The sequence below is a fragment of the Liolophura sinensis genome, chromosome 6 (assembly GCF_032854445.1).
Source record: "Liolophura sinensis isolate JHLJ2023 chromosome 6, CUHK_Ljap_v2, whole genome shotgun sequence".
Taxonomy (NCBI): Eukaryota; Metazoa; Mollusca; class Polyplacophora; order Chitonida; family Chitonidae; genus Liolophura; species Liolophura sinensis.
The window spans coordinates 5550566-5566554 of NC_088300.1; the positions used below are offsets into that span (position 1 = coordinate 5550566).

Sequence of the window (15989 nt, forward strand, 5' to 3'; positions counted from 1 at the left end):
TTTTATATTTTTTTTTACCAAGAAATTCTACAAAGAATATTATTTCAACGTCTTAAAGTTAATAGCATGATCCTAAGGCAGTTCATCTGAGATGATTTTGCCTTTCCGCATTTTAGTCAGTCAGCTCACCGCTAATGTGCCTATTCCAGGTTTTGCATGCTCCCTGTGGAGATCGCGGGTTGCACGTTTCGGTTTCATACAAAATGGACGTGATTTTGCCAGCTTGGGAGAGATTTTGTCATAATGTAAGGGTTGTCCTGGAATATCACGGTGTCCACCAAGCAGAATGCTGAATTTTTTCTCCATGGTTTTTCATCATAAAAAAACAACAACAACACACCAGTAGTAACGGCCTCCTGGTTTCAGTCAAGTTTAGTTCTTTACCGTAGATGGGTTTACGTATTTTATGTGATTTGCGTGATTTGCAAGTGTAATATATATGTCTTTCCTTTTACTTTACAGGGTGGACCTTCTATGGAATCCTTGGAGTGCGTAGGTATACAGGATACTGGTTCCAAAGCTCATCTAGAAACAAGGGCCTTCAGGGAGCGATTGATTGTATTTATCAAGATAATGCAGGTAGAGTGTCAGCTTCAGAGAAGAAAATATTGTGAGAATGAGGATTACCTGCCGTTACTGTAACAAGACACTCAAATTCAAATTCAGACACATTCAAATTAAATCTATTCATGATGTTTGTATGAATGTGTATTTGGTGTAGCCTTGCTGTATTCCAAACTAACGGTGATCTCCTCCAGAGCTTTGCTCAATCCTTTTCCTTCCTTGCAGGAGGTTTTGCACAGTCTTGACGAAGTTTGTGGTGTTGATAATGCCAACACTGTACATCTTGGTGCAGAGCTAACACACACTGCTGACACCTCACAAGCTGATTCATTGCTGACAGACAGTGTTGAGAGCTTGCCTGTTGATGCAGTGCTGGCAAACACTGCTGATGGAACAGAGCAAGTACTGCAGAGCCAACCAGGGAGCATGGAAGTGTGTGTCAAAACTGAAAGTGAAAGTTGTGAGAAACAAAGAGAATCCTCAGCTATTCCAGAGGTTGACCCCAGTTTAGTGCAAGTGAAAGCCAGTAAATCAGAGGTATATAATTTAAGGGAAGATTTTAGTAAACGTGATAAATCTAAATTTCCTTGAGCAAGTTGTAGACATACATGTAGCTAATGGCATACCCCAAACATAACCGTTCTCTTCCAATAACAGTGCAGTGATATCTTAAAGAGTACTACATGTATTGAGCTCAGGCTTTGCACACAAGGGATATGTTCCATTCTTGATGCTCTGTGGCAAATTATCGTAAACTGCAAAATTCATGACAGCCTCATATTGTGTACCAGAATCAGTGGTAAACTAAATGTTAATGCTGATTTGTCAAAAACTGCTGAATATATTTAGCTGAGGTACTGTATACATATAAAGCACAAGAACATGAAGGGGATGTTCCACCATTGATGCTCTGTATGTGTCAAATAAATCACCATGAATTACACAATTCACTTTGCCCCCTGTGTATAAGAATCATTGTTGAAGGATACATAAAACTCTTTGGTTTTATTTTTTTAATGTCCAAATTATCATGTGTATTAACATGTAACAGTCCAAACAAGTTTTTCAACTTTCACTCTTGGGGGTAAAAATGGCTTCAAAGTATAGTTTTCTTGAGGCCCCAGCAGTCAGTCCGAAAATTAAGTAACTTGCAGCAGTGATGTCAATGAGGATCCCTGATTGAAAAGAACTCTGTGGGGAACAGACCGAACATGTCTTGCCGAATGTGGATGGGGGTGTGGGGAACAGACCGAAAGGCAGCAGGTGTAGGGGCGCAGAGGGGGTGCTAAGTTGGCCTGAAGAAGCCCTTCAGTGTCTATGTACATGTCACCTTGCTCACACTGCAGCAACATGGTTCCTCAGGCTCTGGGCATTCGGTATGTTCACTGAGTTCAGAACAAGATCAGCCATGATATAAATGCTGAAAAAAATCAGACTGTTGATGGAAAATATACAAAATATATAGGGTTAAATAACAGGTATAAAAGTACCACCAAAATGAAATTTTTTGAAAAAAAATCCAGGGGCATAATTTTCTTTATTTGGCATGGAAACATAATCTTTGTTTTATAGTTCCTTCTTATTTATCCTTTAAAGTGAATGTTTGGGGTGGCGTTTGAAAAAGTACTGCATGTATTGAGCTCAGATTTGGCATACATGTGAAACAGCCATAACGTAAGTTAGATATTTCATTTGATCCCTTGTGTTAATTACAGTAAATTTGCAAAATTCATGACCTTAATGTCTGTTTTGTGTACTAGAATCCATGTTTAGGGTAAGTGTTTTAGTACTTTATGTATTTCCATGGCTGAAGTTTTGCAATTGTTTGTCTCCTGCACTTGTACATGTGGGATGTTTGGTAGTCTTGCTACCAAATCCAAGTTGGGAACCTAGTGATATACAGCCATAAATTTGGCATCTCAAGTGTAACATGAAAATTATAACCAGATTTAATCTGTTCTAATCTAAATAAAAATTAAGTTATTCCAATTTGAAGACAAATAGTATTTACATATTGTAAGGTACGAGACTTTAGCTGACAAATTCTTACTTGAGTTTGTGTGGCCTATTTGTTGACAGATTGAGAGAAGAATTCAGGCTTTTATTGACAGGAAGCAGCAGGAGGTAGATGAAATGAACAGAAGAGAATTCTGCTCTGTCTTTTCTCTTACATCAGGTACGACTTAATAACCTCTGGTATGACATTATAACATCAGGTATGAAATTATAACATCAGATGTGACATTATAACATCAGATTTGACATTATAACATCAGATATGCCATTAGGTATTTATGGTATAACATATCAGGTATGACATAACATCAAGTATGTGTATGACAATATAAAATCAGGTTTGACATTGCATCAAGGATGGCAGTATGATTACATCAGGTATGACTGTATAACGTCAGGTATAACGTTATTGAACATGTGTAATTTGGTGATAAAGGTTTGTTAAGTGTAGCCCTCACAGCGTGTGTGTGTGTATCCAGGCAGTCATATTCTAGGTGAATGAATTAAATGAGTATTCAAATCATGTACATGGGCCATGCTAGTGTATAAGTTTGTTGTTAGTCAAATATGTATTTCAATTGCACTTTGATTGCAATTGTTCATATATCAAAAGTGGTGATCTTGTTCAACTCAATGAATATAGGGCCCCTAGCCCTGGGCTAAGCAGTATTACAAGTAGTCATGTACATTGTATCATCATGTATACATTTGTGATCTGATGTATTACTTCTTGACCAGAATTACATGTACAGTATAATTGTATACTATATGAAATATGTGATGTATCATAACAGATACACATGTACGTGTATGCACCTTAATGTCCTCATGTGACCTTCTGTCTTGGTCTGTTGGCTGTGCACGTGCAGTGCAATGGTGGGCTTAGGTGTAAGACTTACAGTTCATTGGTCCACTGTTTTCAGATGGCCAGTCAGAGGAGACTTGTGCCAGGACTGATGCTGTGTTCATACCTCGAGCAGGAAGCAGTAGTCATGTGAAAGGTAAAAACAACTTGTCAAATGTGTCTTCAGCAGTTCAGTTTTTGGATAAAATTCATGTGAAATAGCCTTTCTGACTGAATATTACATATTTTAGTGAGTGGGTGCACTGATTCTTCTTCTGCATAGTGCTCTTTATTTTTCTCCTCGAATCTGTTATGTCATTGTGGTTTTTGCAGTGTCTCGTGTTGTCAACGTACATGGCCCCCAAACAGTACCAGGCTGCATGCCTGCTAATCCCAGACATGCAGGCCCTGTCAAGGTGTTATCTGAAACAGAGGATGGAACACCAGCCATGGAGGAAAGACTGCAGAATATAGAACAGCATTTAGCTATAGACCAAGGTGAGCAGAACTGCTTAATATAGAGCAGGAGTTAGATATAGACAAGGGTGAGCAGAACTACTAGATATAGAGCAGCATTTAGATAAAGGCAAGGGTGAGCAGAACTACTGAATATAGAGCAGCATTTAGATAAAAACTAGGGTGAGCAGAACTACTGAATATAGAGCAGCATTAAGATAAAAACAAGGGTGAGCAGAACTACTGAATATAGAGCAGCATTTAGATAAAAACAAGGGTGAGCAGAACTACTGAATATAGAGCGGCAATTAGATAAAGACAAGGGTGAGCAGGACTACTGAATATAGAGCAGCATTTACATAAAGACACAATTGAGCAGAACTACTGAATAAAGAGCTGTGTTTAGATATAGTTCAAGGTGATCAGGGCTTCTGAGTACAGAGCAGCATTTAGATAAAAACAAGGGATAGCAGAACTAATGAATATAGAGCAGCATTTAGATAAAGACAAGGGTGAGCAGAGCTACTGAATATAGAGTAGCATTTACATAAAGACACAATTGAGCAGAACTACTGAATAAAGAGCTGTGTTTAGATATAGTTCAAGGTGATCAGGGCTTCTGAGTACAGAGCAGCATTTAGATAAAAACAAGGGTGAGCAGAACTACTGAATATAGAGCAGCATTTAGATAAAACAAGGGTGAGCAGAACTACTGAATATAGAGCAGCAATTAGATAAAAACAAGGGTGAGCAGAACTACTGAATATAGAGCAGCAATTAGATAAAGACAAGGGTGAGCAGGACTACTGAATGTAGAGCAGCATTTAGATAAAAACAAGGGTGAGCAGAACTACTGAATATAGAGCAGCATTTAGATAAAAACAAGGGTGAGCAGAACTACTGAATACAGAGCAGCATTTAGATAAAGACAAGGGTGAGCAGAACTACTGAATACAGAGCAGCATTTAGATAAAAAAAAGGGTGAGCAGAACTACTGAATATAGAGCAGCATTAAGATAAAAACAAGGGTGAGCAGAACTGATGAATATAGAGCAACATTTAGATAAAGACAAGGGTGAGCAGAACTAATGAATATAGAGCAACATTTAGATAAAGACAAGGGTGAGCAGAACTACTGAATACAGAGCAGCATTTAGATAAAGACAAAGGTGAGCAGAACTACTGAATATAGAGCAGTATTTAGATAAAAACAAGGGTGAGCAGAACTACTGAATATAGAGCAGCATTGAGATAAAAACAAGGGTGAGCAGAACTAATGAATATAGAGCAACATTCATATACAGACCAAGGTGATCAGCTGTGTTTAGATATAGATCAAGGTGATCAGGGTTACTGAGTACAGAGCAGCATTTAGATAAAACTGCGAAGAGCAGAAATGTTGAATATAGAACAGCATAGAGTGACTTTGTAACTAACACTTATCAAGTGACATAAATTTTTTGTTTTAGATTCCAAATCAAGTAAAGATATGTTTTCTAGACTCAGGCGCATGGAAAACAGAATCCTGTATTTGGAAAGTTTGTCACCAGAGTATTTTAGCCATGGGGTATGTACTTAGTTGTAGTTTATTTGCTGAAGAGTTACTTACAAGGCATACTGTTGACATTATTTAAAAATGGGTTTAAATATTTTGTTGATATTTGTATTATGAACCAAATGAAATATAGCCATTGGTCAGTTTATGCCTTATGGTTATGCAGCACCTGGGCACACTGAGTTATAGACCTAGATTATGAGTGTTCTTTCTTGGATGCAGTCTGTGATACTTAGATTCAGCCGATGTAAATAGGTGTCAGAAAGGGAAGAGGTGAAGAGATACATGTATTTATTTATTTATTTGATTGGTGTATTACGCCGTTCTGAAGAATATTTCATTTATATAACGGCGGCTAGGATTATGGTGGGAGGAAACTGGGCAGAGCCTGATGGAAACCCTTGACCATGTCCAGGTTGCTGACAGACCTTCCCACGTACAGCTAGAGATTAAGCCAACCTGAGCTGAACTCACAGCAGCGGCATTGGTGAGAGGCTCCTGGGTCACTGCCCAGGGCTGGCGTGCTACAAGCTGCATACCCCCACCTCCCCTCACCACCCCTGCTCACGAAAACCCCCAAGATACATGTAGATCCCATGAAACAGTAAAGGGTTCTGAATGGCTTTTTGAACAAGTTCCTACCCACTGAAAAAAAAATTGCCGGATACAGTGCAGCCTCTTGCTGAAATTTTTAACCTCAGTAAGAAATAAAGTTGATCTTTATGGTACTACATATCCAGTTTGTTCGATACTAAGGTTGTGTATAGAGCCCTATTTCATAACGTTATATTTGGTAGCCTACTCCACCAAAACTCCGGAGAAGACCTCGGGAGCTTCAGATGTATTCGTCTCTGAAATCAGGGGAGATAACACCACAGTACAAGGTCAGAACTATTTGTGTTATGCATCAGTGACACATAAATGTTAATTATGCGTCTTCCAACAGTTTAATTTTAATATTAAAGTTACATTTGTGGAAGCAATCTCTGCTTTTAGTAAAAAATAAATGTTTTTTCTTATTTTGAAATGTGTCCGAGGAGTTTTCACAAAGTTGTTGTTACACATACATGTATCAGTAATACTTTTGATGTGACGAAAGTGAGAGGCTTGGTTATCATGCAATTATCCAATGAAATGTTATAATGCTGATGTGGCTTACAATTAATATCAAGTATGGCACCATGTCTTGTCCTCTCGTATACCCTAAACGACCATAAATTTTGTCCATGACTAACTTGCCCATTTTTCCGGATTCTGAGAATTATATTGATTGTAAAAAGGTGTTTTGAGGTTTGCTTGGAAAATGGGATGATATTCTACTGGAAAATTTCAGCACCAAAAATAATATTTTGTGACATTTATTTGCCTCTAAAAATGCACTTTTGTAGGCGAAATTTTAGGTCATTTAGGATACATGTATGTCAAAAGCTTTTAGTGGATAAAAACTTCATATATGTACAGCATGCACCATTTACATGTATAACATCCTCATTACAACAACTCCGGTGTGAGGAGGGAGAGGTGTATAACACCCTCATTACAACAACTCCTGTGTGAGGAGGGAGAGGTGTATAACACCCTCATTACAACAACTCCTGTGTGAGGAGGGAGAGGTGTATAACACCCTCATTACAACAGCTCCTGTGTGAGGAGGGAGAGGTGTATAACACCCTCATTACAACAACACCTGTGTGAGGAGGGAGAGGTGTATAACACCCTCATTACAACAACTCCTGTGTGAGGAGGGAGAGGTGTATAACACCCTCATTACAACAACTCCTGTGTGAGGAGGGAGAGGTGTAGGACACCCTCATTACAACAACTCCTGTGTGAGGAGGGAGAGGTGTATAACACCTTCATTACAACAACTCCTGTGTGAGGAGGGAGAGGTGTATAACACCCTCATTACAACAACTCCTGTGTGAGGAGGGAGAGGTGTATAACACCCTCATTACAACAACTCCTGTGTGAGGAGGGAGAGGTGTATAACACCTTCATTACAACAACTCCTGTGTGAGGAGGGAGAGGTGTATAACACCCTCATTACAACAACTCCTGTGTGAGGAGGGAGAGGTGTATAACACCCTCATTACAACAACTCCGGTGTGAGGAGGGAGAGGTGTATAACACCCTCATTACAACAACTCCTGTGTGAGGAGGGAGAGGTGTATAACACCCTCATTACAACAACTCCTGTGTGAGGAGGGAGAGGTGTATAACACCCTCATTACAACAACTCCTGTGTGAGGAGGGAGAGGTGTATAACACCCTCATTACAACAACTCCTGTGTGAGGAGGGAGAGGTGTATAACACCTTCATTACAACAACTCCGGTATGAGGAGGGAGAGGTGTATAACACCCTCATTACAACAACTCCGGTGTGAGGAGGGAGAGGTGTATAACACCCTCATTACAACAACTCCGGTGTGAGGAGGGAGAGGTGTATAACACCCTCATTACAACAGCTCCTGTGTGAGGAGGGAGAGGTGTATAACACCCTCATTACAACAGCTTCTGTGTGAGGAGGGTGAGGTGTACAAAAAAAGACGCCAAAATGGTTTGTCTGTTAAAATTTTATGTGTATTGAGATACTGGTTTTGTCTCCACAGGATCTGTCAGTAGAAGAAATCGATGCAAAGATGAAAGCCTTGCGAGATAAGTTGTTATCAAAAAATGACAGCTGATTCATGGGATGAACTGAGAATTCTGGTTTGAGAAAGTCGAACAATGGGATGCACTGAGAAAGTCACACCATAGGCGAACTGACAAAGTCACACAATAGGATGAACTTAAACAGTCACGGCTTTGTACGCATTTCATTTTCTGAAAAGATGATTTTAAATTTGAAGACTGGGTGATACAATGTTGCTCATAGCCTTGGGGAAAAAAAAACGCAGGCAGATGTTTACAGAAATAAATCATTATTTATTTGAAAGTACTGTTTCTCAGTAAATATTATTGCTTGTGATTTGCATTGTGATTTTTTTTCCATCGAGACCTCACTCATACAGGCGTAGTGTGGTATTTCAGGAACAGTAACTCTGCTGTTATAATGGTATGCTTCAACCAGGATGAGCTCCCTTTTTTGAGTTTCCGTATACTGTGAAGAATTATCTTCCTTGTGACAAAACTGTGCACATTGTTGTTTACTTGTCGTGTCAAGTCTCAGTCAGATACTGCAATTTATTTTGTTTGGAGACGAGTTGGTTTGTTGAATTGAATACCATATAGAGGGACGGGGATAATTCTTAAGGAACAAACTGTATCAATAATTTAAAATTTGCCTTCAGTAATAAATATTCAAACAAGGGTATTCAGTTTCTTCTGTGTCTGGAGCATTTGGTATGCGGGAAAGTTTGTCTGGTACTTGCTTGGGTGTGTTGGTATCCAGAGACTCCCTCAATACCAAACACATACGTTATAACGGATATCTGCCATATGAAATATCCTTCAAATAAGAAACCGTGAATTATTCGTAATTCAAACTGGTCTTACTTTCTGGTTTGTTGAACTATGTTTAACTGCACTGTACCATACTTCATGTTTTCAGATCTTAATTCTGCCACACGAAGTCGCATACAGTTCAACCTTCAGTACCATAGAGTGTGTCGCAAAGAGTGTGGCGCGAATACCAATTTAATATTTAGTTAGTTATTTGATTGGTTATAGGACGGCGGCCAGCATTATGGTAGAAGGGAGCCGGGCATAGTCCGGTGAAAACTCACGACTACCAATTGGATAACTGTAATTAATGGTTGGATGGTCAGTTAGGTCATACATATTTGGATCCAGATGGCTTTTCCCTTTCACAAAACTTCATTATTCCATTCCTATTGATTTGGTACATCTCGCGGGAAACGGAAGGCGTAAAACGCGGGAAATCACGCCCTCAATAGAATGTCGTGAAGCGTCGTGATCCGTGAGAAAAGCATTGGACCATGATAGATGGCGGTTTGTCGTTTGTTACTTATAAAACTTCGTGAGTAAAATGACGAAAATGTATCAGACGAACCAAAAGAAAAACGGGATGGTTGCAGGTTTGGTGTCCTCAAAGGAGCGTTGAAGCTTTTTAGTGGGACGAAGGATACAGATCACTGCAGTTAAAACCATTATAACCGACTAGTGAAGATGCGGTGTCTATTCCACCTCTCACCAATGCGATTGTGGCTTTGCTTGGCGATGTACTTGACGTTTGCCATTTAAGTGAAGTATTTTTAAAAGTAATGTAAAACATCAAAGTTTTAAACATGTATCGGTACGGTATATCTTGGCGAGAATTGGCTGAAAACGAAATCTGAGAAAAGTACGAATAGAAAAAAAATTAGAAAAGCAGGCTGTGATGTCTTTATTACTATTCTTCCGTTCTTTTATCTTTTGCATTTCTTCATCGTCGTAATGTACAACAGCTGAATGCTAATCCGAGATTTTCAGGGAGAGAGATGGGGTATTGGTTGTGTGCAAGTTTAAAACGGTTAAGAAAGCTCACCCTACATAAAGTTCTCTTGGTATATCAAGTTATGGATTGAAACGCGTGAAATCCTCATTAAAGTCCGATACAAAGCCAGCGGAAACCTGCTGATGTGTGGAGACTGTACTGCTGTAAACGCGACTGGAGAAACCCGTGCGGTTATGTTGGAGGATGTTACGATGGTTATCTTGGTAGCTACCTGGCTTAAAATGGAAACAGATCTGCTAATAGTGGCAGCAATCATGAGCAGAAATCATGAACGAACTGTTTTCTTAACGGGTTGTTTCGGTGCTAACTTGATCTGGGAGATAATTGCTAGAGTAAAGCTCAGCGTCTGGTTTATTTTCACCCCCAAGGCCACATTCTTGAGCCTGCCCACCTGCTAATTCGTCATGTAATGAGGCGTGCCAAGTGGGAGTCGCTCAGCGCAGTCCACGCAACCACTGACAAAACTCACTCAGTCGTGAATAGCGCCACGTTTTTTCTAACATTTTCTCTCCCGCACACGATGAGTGGAAACATTTTGTTGAATTAATCAGTGGTCTAAAACAAGTAACGTTATCCCTTAAACGATGCACATACAGTGAACCGTTTATATGACTTCCGTATTGGCTGGATCCCCGTGTTGTGAAAGTGACTCTTGAATTCCACAGGTGTCCTCAGTATGGAACAGGTGATGGTCATATACTTTCATGTTTAGGCCAATCGGAGCTGCCAGAATGCGAAGCTTTTGAGGAATGGCATTGTCAGCGGGGTGGGAATAACTGAACACGAATACCTCACACGACTCCATCTGGTGCCGATAACTCCGCTAATTACCTGATGAGCAAATTACCTCTTAATTATTCCCAAGTTTTTCCACGTAGCTGTGTAGTCTTTGGTTGCGCAGCCAGACATATGCACATGCATACACAGAGGATTTCAGGTGGGGAGGGATGAACGGTGTTTTATTTGGCACAGGAGTCGGCCAACTAGTATGTATATTTAGAGAGCATCGGAACTTTATTACAGGTGATATGTAATAGAATGCGAAGAACGTTTCTCGCCAAAAGTGTTTCCCGTTCAGACTTGGCAGCCTACTCCAGGTTTACACTTGCGAAATTCCAGATAAGCTATTTTGCTTGTCACGCAACAAACGAGTGGGCGTATATCACCGGAATATTACACTCATTTATAATAGTATAGGCTATATCTCATTTCTATATACGCGTCATTGAACTATGCCATGTAAGAGAGTAATGCATGGATCCTGCACCTGGACAGTAACTAATTTCGAAGCCATTATGCCGTTTTTTGACATAATATTAATTTTAAACATAACCCCCACTGAAAATCTGGTTTCAAATTTTTACTTTATTTTAAAAAAAAGCCTTCGCATACTTGACCATTGGTTTTTACATTAGGTCTGTTAGGCCGCACTACACCTTTATCCACTCGTCAATGTCATTTGAATAGCTTACAGATGTCCTTTCGTGATTATAAGACGATATCTGATATGTTACGAAAAGGGCACGTCACTTTGTGATTTACATATTTCATGTCGACGACGCCGTGGCCGTTGGCGCTGTCTAACGTTCCTAAAAGACCATTTGTCTTTCACCAATATTGTGTGTAGATATACGCATGTGCGGAAGTTGGGCAGTAGCTTGCCAAAGGTCGCTGGTTTATACCGGACTTTACGGTTTCCTCTACCTTTAAAGGTGATCGCCATCCAATATGTGAAATTTTTTAGCATGGCTTGAAGTAACTGCTACATTTAGCACCTGGTATTGAGCTTACGACAGTCCGCAGTTTGCTTACAGACCATTGCGACGTACGACCGAGAAGAAGATATCCTGAGGTAGACTTGAACTCACTAAGACCGCATTGATGTGATGCCCATAGGTCACTGGGCTGCGCTAGCACGCTAACCGCTAGGTCAAGGAGACCCCTATCTTATGTTCAAGTTTATACAGCTAATATGATGGAGTCTGTCGCATATCTGGATACGCCGCATCGTGGAATAAGCCCCGCTGTCTCATTGGGATCGATTTTAGCAGCGAGTTTATCCCGCGACTTCACAGGCCTGTTCCAGTGAGCAATTTTTTTTTTTAGCCCGGGTCCTAACTGGCCAGGACCAGCCGTAGGGCTGATCCAGTGAGCGATGGTTTTTAGCCTGGGTCCTCACTGGCCAGGACCAGCCGTAGGGCTGATCCAATGAGCGATGGTTTTTAGCCCGGGATCTCACTGGCCAGGACCAGCCGTAGCGCTGATCCAGTGAGCGATGGTTTTTAGCCCCGGTCTCACAGGCCAGGTCCAGCCGTAACGCTGATCCAGTGACGGACGGTTTTTATCCCGCGATCTCACTGGCCAGGTCCAGCCGTATAGCACTGATCCAGCGAACTGAGAGGGGGAATTTGGACACTAGTATCTGTCCAACACATATTTGAGAAATGCGATATACTCTGGAGTGTAGGATTACGCGCGCGCCGAAGCTTTTAAGACAAAATAAGAGGAATGGACGCGATTTTCCACATACTTTTATTGTGTGCAATGCAAAGGCTATTCAAAACTTGAGGGGCCTCGGTGACCGAGGTAATTACCGCGCCAAAGCGGCGCAATGCCCCAGGAGCCTCTCATCAATGCGGTCGCTGTGAGTTCAAGCCCAGCTCATGTTGGCTTTCTCTCATGCCGAACGTGGGAAGGTCATCCAGCAACGTGGGTTTCCGCCGGGCTCGGTCCTGTTTTTTGCCACCATATTGCTTGTCCCCACCGTATAAATGAAATATTTTTGAGCACGGCGCAAAATACCAATCCTATAAATAAGTAAATATTAAAACTTTATTTTACAATACCTATATTTTCCCCTTGGTGTGATTGTGGGTCATGTACGCAGTGACTGGCACGTTGTTCAGGTATCGACACATCTTGTAATATAACCCACCTTTGAGTGTTGTATCATTTTCCTCCCACGCTTATAGCCTACAAGTTTGTAAGGGTGCCAGAATGTATATCCTGTGAGGTAGAATCTCATAAATAAGCACGTGAAGCCTCTCATCGTCAACAGTGTATCTGTGCGTGAACTCCCGGGCTTCATTGAGGGTTTGGGACCGAGATTGTTCCTGGTGATAAATGAACGAATAGTGGGTTAAACACACTATAGCATAGCTGTTAAGAGATGGCCGATGTTTCACTGCCAGCCCTCGGCACTACACAGCCTAATAGCTAAACCACTTCTGTAGAATATACCCTTCTCCATTTCCTCCCTTTGAACGATCGAGATGGCCGGGGGAGGGAGTATTCATCTGATAAGGGTTTTGTGAACTGCGGAAAACAAATTGAAGCCCCTTGCTGATAGCTTCGCCCTGAGATAGCCGTCAGAAATAGGCCTATCCGATGTAGAGACCCATAAATCACCCAAAAGCGCTTGAGCATTAGGAAACGTCGGCAAATATAACAGTTGAACTGTTGTTCTATTTATCTTTCATTTTTAATTAATCTGATAGCTGGAAACGACAAAATTCATTTTGTTTTTATGGTAAGTCACGCCTGAAGCTGGAGCGGGAATTGGATCATAAAATGCAATACTATATATTATGTTCGCTTTACGCAGGTATGGTGGAAGCTCTGCGGGCACAGGTGTTTATGGGTCTGCATTGTGTATGTGTATTGTTACACAGAACGAGCCTTCAGTGTTGTATTTCACTAAAGTGTTGTTTTCATAGTAGTCGATCAAACCCTGGCCACAGAGATCACCGTCGCGAATTCAGCTTTCGCTTGTTCTACTGCGGATTTAAGTTAGGATGTTTGTCAAGAACCGGACGAGGAGCAACAGTTTTCTCGCGCGGCATCTTCCTCATTCCTTCAGTCATACAGTTTATATGTTTCTGCTGGTAACTTTCTGGACAAGGCCATGTGGAATAGGACCATCCGAACATAGGTACCGCATACTGTTATTGGTAAATATCTGAAGAGCGTGTCCTGCATGGACTTACGTAAATTTCAGGACAATTACACGTAGATAGGTGAACCACTGCTTGTGACTTAATTTTTGACCAGATTGCTAAGTAAACGTCAGTGCCCCGAAAATTAGGTGACATACTCTTTGTGATGAGATCGTCATGTTTATATCATTAGTCGTAATTGTGGGGCTTATTTATTGATTATTGTTTGCGCCCTACTTAAGACTTTTTTTCACTTATATGACAGCTTTAGGTTTACGGGTTGATAGTACGCCTTCTAATTTAAAACCGCAGCTAGTGCTAGATTCGAACACACGATCTCATTGTCAATGTTCATTCCAGCCAGATATTGTGATGTATAACTTGTAATATATGATTTATGATGTTAGAGGACACAGAAGACTAGGGTTCCTGCCTACAGATTACGTATCATTCTAACTTTGTGGTTTGTATCCGGAGGTTCGGATCGATTTTGTAATGCTAGGCCTACTGTGCTAGGAATACTTTTACAGTTATAGTTTGAATGTGTGCTTCGATATTATGGTTTGGATACATTTTTGGGGATTACTTAGCAGTTTTGATTTTGATGTTCTGTATTATTTGTATGGTGCGAATCTGAGTTTTGTAATGAATTCACTGTTTGAGTGTCTTGATGCTTGAATTCCCATAATAACTTGTGCTAATTGGATTTATGCATTCATGTAGTTTGAAACTGACCCATACATGTAAGAGCTTATGGCTGCTGGATACAATGTCTGGATTTATGATGCATAGACCCATATACCATTAAAAAAACTAGAGGTTCCATAAGAAATGGTGCTATATATACATGTAAAATATTACAGAAGGAGAGCAGTAACTACTGGCTTTGGGGAACACTGAGCAAAAAAACGTAAGTAGGGTAAAATGAGAGTCAATATACAGAGCCTGCGCCTCATCTTAAAACCGACCCTAGACTCTTTGCCAAGTAGGTGTCATAGCATTGTTGATAAAATCACATGTTAAACAAGAGTTTTGAGTTTTTCACTGCCTACAGATCTACACTATAACACTTGGGTAAACATTTCTCCAGAAAACTACGAATGGCGTATGGACCTGTACTGTAAAAAGCCGTCTTAAAACAAGCTGTGTTATTGGAGAAACCTGGCGCTCAGGTTGAACGCATTACAGTCTATTTAGTAGGTAAGCCAGATGTCATATGTCCAGAATGTGGCTAGTCTATATTATACCGTGTAATGTTAACCTCATAGCATGACACCATCACAATGGGCCCCTGAAGCCCACATATGGGGACAAATGTAGGATATTTGACCAAGTATCAGAGAGGACAGTTGGACATTGTGGAATATCTCCACGGTTTGTGAAGTCATGCCCCTTAGCTCTCGCCATTGTAGGGCTTTGCGTTACTTATGGGCAAAGCCTCTTTTCTGGCCTCAGAGGTGGACCTGTAGTGCTCGTCTGTAGGATAACAGAGTTCAACGGATATTTTATGCCAGTGAGACCCATGAGACATTAACTAAAGCGAGGATAACAAAATACTTGCAACGTGTATTGTAGTTTTATAGACAAATCCGCTTTATCGAAATTCTAGTTTGACGTAATCTTTTTGTTTACTCTTCTTAAAATTCAAAACGGCAGCATCCTAAGAAGCGACATTTTAGCCTTGTCCGTTGTGGCTTGAGAGACTAGGCTTCCTAACTTTCGTTATCTTCTGATTATTTTCAGTTTTATTTATGTTTCAGGTATGTTTCAAAGAAGTGTTCTTTTCATACCCACGTTGTGTTATCTGTGTTCTATGCCTAGACGGCAGTCATCAAGATGGAAAATCTGCCCTTAGCATTGCACATTGAAGAACTGTGTAGATAAGCGGTAGGGATGCTGTGAATACAGCTTGACACAGAGGATAAAATGTGATGGGAATTCTGAAGCATACACGTCAGGCGATTGTGCTTTGACAAATGCCAAATATAAACTCTTTTGACTGAAGAATTGATACGAAGGGAAGCGATGAGGGTAGATTGTTCAGGGATGACCAGGTTGTCCCTTACTCATAGTAGACCTGTCGTGGTGAGAATGAAAACAAGCCTGCCGGATCCTGTCGGGTTTGTGTTGGTGAATACGTAGACCCTGAGCTGTTCCCTTTG

General features: G+C 40.7%; 1 protein-coding gene across 1 annotated transcript; it reads left to right on the forward strand.

Annotated features, from left to right (window-relative positions):
* The first annotated feature begins 191 nt into the window (after positions 1–191).
* On the forward strand, positions 192–8740 carry LOC135468170 (MAP3K12-binding inhibitory protein 1-like). The gene is made up of 9 exons (XM_064746261.1): positions 192–245; positions 463–579; positions 790–1101; positions 2644–2740; positions 3504–3581; positions 3758–3922; positions 5350–5447; positions 6233–6319; positions 8046–8740. Exons 1-9 carry the CDS (start codon positions 204–206, stop codon positions 8118–8120), a joined length of 1071 nt encoding a protein of 356 aa, XP_064602331.1. The 5' UTR covers positions 192–203; the 3' UTR covers positions 8121–8740.
* The last annotated feature ends 7249 nt before the right edge of the window (positions 8741–15989 follow it).

Bases quoted from the DNA above. Each gene is read 5' to 3' on its own strand.
- LOC135468170 (XM_064746261.1), top strand. From the start codon at position 204: ATGGACGTGATTTTGCCAGCTTGGGAGAGATTTTGTCATAAT. The intron at 580-789 runs GTAGAGTGTCAG...CCTTCCTTGCAG, and splicing joins TATTTATCAAGATAATGCAG to GAGGTTTTGCACAGTCTTGA. The intron at 2,741-3,503 runs GTACGACTTAAT...CACTGTTTTCAG, and splicing joins TGTCTTTTCTCTTACATCAG to ATGGCCAGTCAGAGGAGACT.